The 9,916-nt window shown below is 43.5% G+C and overlaps 1 protein-coding gene across 2 annotated transcripts in view; it reads left to right on the plus strand.

Moving 5' to 3' along the window:
- Ccdc191 (coiled-coil domain containing 191) overlaps window positions 1–9,916 on the plus strand; it is a 67,103-nt gene that overhangs the window by 51,700 nt on the left and 5,487 nt on the right. For both annotated transcript variants that reach the window (XM_050148797.1, XM_050148798.1), the window contains 3 exons: window positions 5,428–5,571; window positions 7,692–7,844; window positions 8,538–8,683. In XM_050148797.1, the coding sequence (XP_050004754.1) occupies window positions 5,428–5,571; window positions 7,692–7,844; window positions 8,538–8,683 (443 nt within the window). The remainder of the gene's footprint in view (window positions 1–5,427; window positions 5,572–7,691; window positions 7,845–8,537; window positions 8,684–9,916) is intronic.

The following is a 9,916-nucleotide window of genomic DNA, read 5'->3' on the forward strand; positions in this document are numbered from 1 at the left end:
TTTGATGTTAATTGTTGCTGTGGTTACCACCATTGGCTTTTGTTGTTGCTATGGACACCAGAGGCTTCACTTTTTCAGTGCCTTTGGTTTTGGGTCTTCACTTTGTGTTGCTCTGCAGAGGCCTTGTCCTTTCCAGGTCCTCCTAACATAGTGTTTGTAAGTAGGAGCTGAGGTGGGGGTGGGGGAAGCAGGCCCTCCCGGCTCTGGCTCTGGAGTTTCTGCTCCTGCTGTACAGGTTGAGCTATCATTGTCACCTCTCTTCCCTCCTTGCTCTGTGACTGAAGACCTTCCCCCTTCCCTGGCAGCAGCAGTTGATTGGTGGGAAGGGATCTCACCTGGCAGCCTGCCCAAAGTGCCCTCCCTAGCCACAGTGGAGGCTCCCCACTGTTCTCAGGTGCTCCCTGCAGATAGAGTTTCATTCTCAGAGGAAGAATGCTCTGGGCTGCTGTGCAGTAAAAAGCACTGGCTGCTCTTCCAGAGGACCCAGGGTTCAATTCCAGCACCCACATGGCAGCTCACAACTGTCTGTAACTTCAGTTCCAAGAAATCCAACACCCTCAATTGCAGGCAAAACACCAATGCACATAAAAATAAAAGTAAATAAAGTAAAAAACAAAGAATGCTCTGGCAGATTTCAGCCTGTTGCTCCTCTCTCCTCTCTCCCAGCCAGACTATGTAAAATGTGAAAGCATTTGGGGTTCAGAGGGGAAGTGTACACAAGAGTGGGACCACTCTCAGGAGCCTTACCCTTTGCCCAGTGCTCACCCTCAAACCAAGCACTTCACCAAAATTTCAACTCTAGCAACTCAGTACCTGGTAGTTTCTGCATTCTCAGGGAAGCAGACGCTTCAATGCCTCCTTAATCATGACTGTCCCTCCAGTTTGGGGGACAATTACATGCCTCAGATCAATTCACAAAAAGACATTAGCTCTGTTCTCTGTCCAGCTTTATTCTTGTTGGAAGCAAAATGCTTGAACAGACGAAAAATGATTGAAAAAAAATTTACTGGCCAGAAGAGTGTTTTATCTCACTCTACCAAGCCCAAACCTTTCCTTTTTAGAAATGCCAGCCCATAGCGACAGACACAAAGCCTTTTCATGTAGACCAGCTTCCATTCACTCCGGAACCACCTAAATCTGAGATCGGTGCATTCGCAGAGTGGCTGTGATCGAGCCTTCCGTGACAGTGATTTCAGCTCTAGAGCGCATGTGTCCGGTGTCTCCTTTGCCTTCTGTGTGAGCATGCTGTGCACAGTGTGCTTGCCCACTTGTTTGTCACGTGGTCTTACTACTTTTGAGGCATCATCTTCTGCACAACAGCTCCTGGCTTCCTTGTAGACTTCCTATAGCTGATCCAGATACACAGCCTCCAAGGCCATGGTGATGCTATTCCTATAGACAACAAAAACTTGGTGGCATTCCTGAACCAGTACCTGCTGTGACTTCTCTGTCAATTGCACATGGCTGACTGTCCTTGAGGGAAATCTGGTTTAACTTCTTTTAGTTGGCAGGGTTTTTCTGCTCATTGAATTTATCAGCAGACCGTCCAGCAGAGGTACCGTATTTTCTAATTAGATGAGCAGTCCTACTATTGCTATGACAGATTGGTTCAGGGACAATCACATATATTTCTCTGCATGCAGAATGTAAGATAAGCCCAGTCATGTGTGTGGAAAAGGACATGTGCCTTAGTTTGGTTTTGTATTGCTACGATAAAGACCATAACCAAAAGCAGCTTGGGGAAGAAGAGTTTGTTTGACTCATGGGTTACAGACCATTATTAGGGAAGCCAAGGCAGGAACCAAAGCAGTGATAATGGAGGACTACCGCTTCCTGGCTTGCTTCTCATGGTGTGCTCACCCTGCTTCTTATGTACCACCCAGGACCACTTGCCCAGGGGTGGCCCTGCCCACAGTGAGCTGGGCCCTCCCATGTTGTGGAATATTATTTTAACTAGGCAAATCTGTGTTACATTTGTTTATTCTGCAAAATGTTACTTTAACTGTATAAAGGTGTGTTACTTTTATTTATGCTGCAGTTTTTCGCCTTGACTGCCTAAGGCACCTGATTGGTCTAATAAAGAGCTGAATGACCAATAGCTAGGCAGAAGAGGGATAGGTGAGGCTGGTGGGCAGAGAGAGTAAATAGGAAGAGAAATCTAGAAAGAAAAGGAGAAATGAGAGGAGGAGGAGAGAACAAGGGACCCCCCCCCCAAAAAAAAAACCTCCCAGGGCAAGAAGCCAGCATGCACAGCCAGCAGATGCCAGGAGCAGTGAAAGTAAGATAGAAAGGAAGAAAGGAAGAAAGGAAGGAAGGAAGGAAGGAAGGAAGGAAGGAAGGAAGGAAGGAAGGAAGGAAGGAAGGAAGGAAGGGAAAACTAAGAAGCCCCAAGGCAAAAGGTGGATGAAGAGAAATGGGTCCATTTAAGTTAAAAGAACTAGCCAGATGAGAGCTAAGCTAAGGGCGAGCATTGTGTTGTGATTTGGGAGCTGGTTGGTGGCCCCAAAGAAAAAGCCTGGTACTCTCGCACCTCTATTCAAGACAATGCACCACTGACTTGCCTACAGACAATCTGATAGAGACGTTTTCTCAGCTGAGGGTCCTCTTCCCAGATATCCCTAGCTAGTGTCAAGCTGGCAAAAGACTGATCAAGACAATATGTAATGTTAAGTTTTAGGACAAGGGAAGTCTTCAGGGAAAAGACCATGATAAAATAAAATATCTTCTTATATGCTAGTCTTTGCTCTGGGTGTTGGAACAAAGCAGTAAGGACAGACATCATCCCTGCCTTTAGAAACCACCTATGCCCGTTTGGAAAAGAGGTAATGGGGTCAACACCTAAAGAAGTAGGCAGGGGAGAGTCGTGCAGGAAACAAGATGGGAAAACTCTTCTGAGCAGATGGTATTTGAGCTGCTGGAGGCTTCTGCAAGACGCACGAATGCATGTCAGATATCTGTTAGGCACACACAGCTGACAGAGAAGCTTGACCATCAGGATGGGAATATGGAATCTAGAAGTTTCAAGTATGTCGGTGTTTTTAACACTCTGGAAGTGACTAGAATCAATCTGGCAGGGGCATTGTCTGGACAGAGATGAAAGCTCAGGACCACAGCCTAGGATGCGTGAATATTTTTCCAGAGGACCCAGGAGAATCTACAGTTACAACACTGAGAGATGTGTTTGTGTGAGGGGAGGAGTAGGGGACCCAACGAAGTGTGACTGAGCGCAGTTCTGAAGGAGACAAGTGACTCTTTAATTTGGAAACATAGGCATCATTCATGGCCTGGACGAGAGCGCCTTCTGTGGGGACGTGCGATTTTCCAGTGAAATGAGGCTAGGTGAGGAATAGAGAATGCATTGAATCCAGTGGGTCAAAGGGACTTTTGTTAGTGCTTATATTTTGGTTTTATTTGCTTTTAAATTGGCATATCCAGCATGTTTCTGTTTTGATTCCCATGATCCAGTGTGAAGATATTAGTGTCAGAAGGTGTTGAATGCCCTATACTTCCTGTAACATACTGTGATCCTTGATCTTTCTCTCAAGACATAGTGGATGATACAGATAAACATTTAGATGAGACATTGTTTTTGCACATCATTGGTATTTATGCAAAATATAATTTAAATCAGAGAGAAACTCATATTTAATATTGCTTCTTAACCCGAGGGAACTATGTGCTCTTTAAAACCCTTGTGTAGATCCCCAATGTAAATGCTTTCTCAAAGCAGAATCGTACCATGTCAGTGTCTCAGCCAGGTGCATACAGCTGCCATTCACTTCCTGTACAAAGAAGTGGAAGATAAATGTGAGGTCATGCAAGTGGGTTCTTCAGACTGAGCCCGAGGGCTTCTCCAGAGGGTGGAAATCCGGCTCTGGTGTCTGCAAGCCACCATTGGTGCAGGAACAGTTCCCTCCCTCCATGTGGAAACACCCCATTTCTGTCTCCTCGTTTATTCTTTTTTTTTTTATTTATTTATTTATTTATTTATTTATTTATTTATTTATTTATTTATTTATTTATTTATTTATTTATTATGTATACAACATTCTGCCTCCATTTATGCCCGCACGCCAGAGGAGGGTGCCAGATTTCAGTACAGATGGTTGTGAGCCACCATGTGGTTGCTGGGAACTGAACTCAGGACCTCTGGAAGAGCAGCCAGCGCTCTTAACCTCTGAGCCATCTCTCCAGCCCTCCTCGTTTATTCTTTACCCTCCTTTTACTACTCATGAAGAAATGCTTGCCTATGGTTTTTATATCTGCCTTCCATTCAAGACGGATCTTGAGTGTCTGAAATAAAGACTATAAAGGTTATTTTGATGTAATGTCTTAAAGAATGTAGACATTTTGTTTTCAGGAGCTTGCAGATGTGTGATTGAATTGGAAGATGAGAACACTCCCCGTTCCCTCTTAGAAATACTCCGATTCTGTTTCTCTCTTTCCCTCCCTCTTCCCCTTCCCTCCCTGCTGCTTCTTGCAGAAGGCTCAGGCACACAGAGTAGCTTGTTGAATCAACCTTTTTACCACTGTCCTTTTCATGACATGAAATTAGAGAATGAAAAAGGAACTTGAATGCTGTCGTATTTCTGCCCCACAAGTGACGACTGTGAGGGCAGTCTGCAGTCAGCCCGCAAAGCTCAGCCTTGCTATATCTCAGGAGACTTTTCTCGTCCACCTCCACCTCAGGCTGCTTTTACTAAAAGAAAATAGATAGATCATGGTATCTGTAGGGTGACCATTGCATTCCTGTCGTCTTTCTCAGGCACACCACTCACAGGTGTATGCCTTCTGTGAGAAGCACAAGGTGTCTTTTGTCTCAGGGAACCACCAGGGGTAGTTAATCTTTCTGCTCTGGACAAAAGGCTGTTTGATGATGATAAATACTTTTAGCTTATATCTGGGCTTACTGTTCACTTAGGCAACTCGGTGCTAAGAATATTCTTCTCGACTTCCAGTGGGGCTGTCATTTGACCATTATTTATATATAAGGCTCTACGTCATAACTCTAGTAAAGGTGTACATTGCTGGGTTTTCTGTAGTAATAAGGGAAAGTTCCTGATTTTTCTCTTGACTTTTTAGTAATGAGGGGAGTAAAGCTCATTTCTATGAACATTATTGAATAAACCTAAGAATACACAGCTTAGATTGACATAGAGCACACAACCAACTTTTTCAAACCCTTTTAGCAATATTCTTTAAGTGTGTGTGTGTGTGTGTGAGTGTGTGTGTGTGTGTGTGTGTGTGTTTGGGCATGTGTGTGCACCCGTGTGTGCACGCAAATGTGTGTGTTCCAGAGTTCTATTATAATAACCAGCACACTATTTTATTAGTGGTTATGTGTTAAACTCATTGGCTTTTTATTTAAATGAAATTCTTCAGGTATTTTTAATCATGGAATTTTTCGCTTCTTTTTTTTTCCCCCAGAAAGAACTAGAGAAACTGAAGAGAATGAAGAGAAATCAAGAGCTGGAAGCAGTAGCCAGAGATCACTATGAAAAGGTCTTGCTAAGGAAGAAAGGCCTGGAGCCCTGGAAGAGACTGAGAATGCAAAGCAAGGAAAGCATGGAGGTACGCCATCATATCATACCCCAAATCAGAAAGTAGACCTTTCGCGGATACATGCTTTAGCCTAGAGAGTGTTTAGTGCTTTTAAAGAGCCAGAAAAATGCCAGGTGGTGGGTGGCACACACCTTTAATCCCAGCACTCGGAGGCAGAGACAGGCAGATCTCTGAATTTGAGGCCAGCCTCGTCTACAGAGAGATTTCCAGGACAGGCTCCAAAGCTACACAGAGAAACCCTGTCTCACAAAAACAAAATGAAACAAAACAAAAAGCAGAAAGATAACTGGTTTGAGTACGTACATTTCTGTTTTGAGTAAAGAGTTTGATTTGGTAATCTAGATACTTGTAATTTAAGGGGTTTTGGAAACTAGGGTGGTTTTATTAGAGATCACCGCTGCAGGAGGAATAGAGGCGACTCAGTTTTAGCATGGTTTACAGCAGAAAGTGGGAAGTGGCTGGATTACTATGATAAAGTCCATAGACAACCCCGAAATCTCAGTCCGTTACAATTCATGCTCAATTCTCAGGAGTCTGCAGGCCAGTATAGGTTCCGTCCCAGGCTCTCCCTAGTCCTACGCACTGGATCTGGAGCTACTTGGGTTGTGCCTTCCGCCTAGCAATTAACTAGCAGATGGACCAAGCCCTGTTGTGAACCCCTCCTGTCCATCACCAGGACTTGGCTCTGGAGTCCTTGCTTTCAAGGTCCTCGTGACCTCCATCACGACTGAATACAGACTGTACAGTAGGTCATAAGTAAAATTTATTGCAGAATAAAATAGAGAACACCCTCCCAGGGGTGGGAGTCTACAGTGGCCAGAGAGACCACACGGTCCCACTTCAGTTTAAGGCAGGTATTTGATTTATAAAGGCTGTAAAAAAAATACCCAAATACACATATACATAATGAAAATAGAATAAATAATAGATAACTTTTTTATTAGTGACAGTCTGCTCGTTTGGAATGTCATGTCTCTTTCCAGGGCAGAAGTTATGTTCAAATCCCGTTCTTCATTCTTTTGAGTGATAATCAGCCCCATAGCTCTAGGCCATGGATTTATAAACTGCTCATTATGACGTGAAGGTTCATTCCCAGGCTGCTAATTTAACTAGCTGCTAACACTGCCCACTAGTATTTCATTGAACAGAGCACAGTCACATGGCCAGGCTCAAGGTCACTAAGAAGGAACGAAGCTCCATCTACTCCATTGGGAGGTTCTGTAAAATTACATTGCAAAGAGTACATAATGCTATCACAGAGAACAGCAATCTGCTCTGCCACAGGAATCCGTGAAATCCAACACCAATGAAATGTCTCAAATTCCCTTGACAAATTTGCTCAGGACTTAGAACAGGGCATTCAAGTCAATGATCAAGAAGTTCAGAACAGATGGAATGTTAGTCTGCATTTGGCTGCCAGGGCTGCATGTGTCATATAGAGTCCCCTGTGATACCATTTCGAGGATCTGCTTGGATGAAACAGGTTCACAGTGCTGGGTGACTAGATGAGACCTGGGAAACGTGTCACTGTCTCTAGAGGTCTCTTCTCCTGTCAAAGGAACATAACAGTCTCTCTTTTACACATAAAAGCTAAGTTGTATTTATTTGGGATGATACTCCCGGCCACTTAAATTGGTAAGACATTAAAATATTCATCATGTTATTTTTGAATCAATGGTTTGTGGTTTATTGATAATGTCTAAATTTCAATCCTGGTGACAGTTCAATCTATAACACTAATTGAAAGCATCGGCATTTCCTCGTTAGACGTGGTTAAGTACATAGTAAAGAGCCGTCTGTTGTGGAATTGCTGTCCAGGTTCCAGGAGAGCAAACTAAGAGCACTGCCAGCCCCAGGCCAGGGTTAGTGGACATGAAGTGATGTCGTGGAAGCTGCTTATTCCATTTCCATAACCAGCGAATGCCTGCGACCTCCAGGGAGTCAGCACCCTGTGAATCTGTGACCTCCACAGAACAAGGACAATAGACTACAGGCAACTCAAGATTATTATACACAATCCACATAACTATCTACACCTGCTGTGTACTATCATTTCCTAGCTGTGTGTTCCCTTAAGTGATTTAAAATCTAAGGAATGGTGTTCCTCTTTTCATTCAAACATTTTCCAGGTAGCAGAAGAACATTACTCTTTGGCTCTTCAACGAAAATGCCTGCTCACTTGGTTCCAGTGCAGCCAGGAAGCTCTGGCTGTGAGAACAGCCCAGGCTGATCAGCTGTATTCCCAGCTACTGTGTAGAAGAGTCCTCCGAAGCTGGTTCCAGGTATGGACACGGGGAAAGGACTTTAAATGCATCTCCTTGAGCCATGTGAGATGATGACACATGCTTATGATCTCAGCACTTGGGAAGTTGAGGCAGGAGGACAGCAATTAATTCAGGGCTAGTCTAGAGTATATAGTAAGACCTTGCCTCAGAAAATCAAAACTAAGTAAATACATCTCCTTGTTCAACTCCCCAATAAAAAAAACTGAATAGCCTTCATAATGCCAGTCACTTTGGTTTTCCAAAAAGAGTCACAAATCCAGTTCATTCCTTTAAAATGTTGTCAACTTTGGTTAGTATTAAATCCCAAGCACATGATGCTTTTCCCATAAAGTCTGTGTGTTTATATTATAATGAATCCTTACTTCATCTTTTGTGTTTTATAGTCCTTGGGTTGTTTGTTTGTTTTTGTTTTGGTCACACAGTACTTAGGTTGATTTTGAAACCTCTGATCAATCTTACACCCGTTTCTACTCCTGAATTGCTGTTATTGTTATAGTGCACTGCAGAAGATATTATTTTGGCTGCCTTACTATCTTTCAGCCTTTTGCATCTTTTACTGTTTTGCTTTATATGTTGTTTTGGTTCTCTCCCATTTGGTTTTTGCTTGTTTGCTTGTTTTGTTTTTTACTTACTGTACTTGTCCACTGATACTATATTTCTCTCATCTTTAACTGTGTCTTCACCCACTAGTATGTCGATGATCTGGAGAAAGAAGTAAGAAAACTCTGTGCCCACTTACTGCAGAAGAAGGTTTTCAGGGCCTGGCTGACCATGGTCAGGGAGCTGAAGATCGAATCCCAGAGGAAACTTGAGATTGCAGCAGAACACTGTGACAGGTAAGGCTCGGCACCTGTGCCCACTGACTCTCCAGCCACCTGTACCATATTCTACTGCTGCTGTGAAAAGCTGAGGTGGAGGCTGCGAGAGCTGGGCCCTCCCAACTCACAGGCAAGAATAGCACTGGAAATCAACCATAAAATTACGAGGAAGCCTGTCCTAGCCACCTAGGGCTGGCAGGGACCGAATGTGAGCATCATGGGACATATCTGGACATATGTGTTCCTTATTAGTCACACAGTTTCATTTTCTAGGGATTTTTTAATGTGTATGATACAAATGTGTAAGTACCACATGCATGCATGGTGGCCACGGAGGTCAGAAGAGGGCATCGGATCTAGAGTGTTGTGAGCCACCATGTGGGTGCTAGAAACCAAGTTTGGGCCCTCTGCAAGAGCAACAAGTACCCTTAACACAGAGTTTTGTGTTTTAGTTTGACTTTTTAAACACTGTGAAATACAGCACAAATTTAAGTGTGTAATCCATACAGAGGCAGGAATTACTAGACACCCGTGTCACAATTGAGGTCAAAGTTGAACATCACTGTCCCACAGGCCCCTTCCTCATCACAAGTCCCTCCTCCAGCTAAGGACATTTGTACAGTGACAGAGCATGTAGTCCCTCCTAAGCACGTAGCCTGTGACTCTATGGGATAGCTTCTCCTTGTTTTGAATTGTGTGTGTAAATGTATTATTAGTTAATGTTTAAAATACAATTAAGTCTTATTTGTAGAGAAATAATGTAATCCACACAAATATAAACAAGTGTGTATGTGTTCTCTGACTAGAACTTCCCTAGGCATTTGTACAGGAAAAGCCTTTCTGATGGTCAGGTGTCACTCCTGGGAAGCAGTTAGTGTAGTACGCATTTGCAGCAGCCCCTCTGAGACATGGAGGCTTATGGGGTGTGGAGTCACCCTCTCCTCCCGGCCTCACATTTATTTTTGGATGCTTTGTTTTCTCTGTGTATATGCATATCTCTTGCACATCTTGTACACCAGGACATCCACTCCTAGCAAAAACTGTTTGTTCTTGGAATCAGTAGGCAGGGAATAGACTAACAAGTGTGTTATAATTTGGTCCAAATAAAGAACTATGCAATAACTGACAGTGTCCAAGGGACTTAGCTTTGGATACATGTGTCCGCTGCAGAGTAAGGCTAGGATTCAGTGTCTGTGTGACTCTGGATTCATAACCTTTGAATCTTCTGTCATAGGGCCGAGATGGCGTTTA

Source organism: Alexandromys fortis, unplaced genomic scaffold (assembly GCF_014885135.2).
Source record: "Alexandromys fortis isolate MF-2015 unplaced genomic scaffold, M_Fortis_MF-2015_v1.1 scaffold_4, whole genome shotgun sequence".
NCBI classification, from domain to species: Eukaryota; Metazoa; Chordata; class Mammalia; order Rodentia; family Cricetidae; genus Alexandromys; species Alexandromys fortis.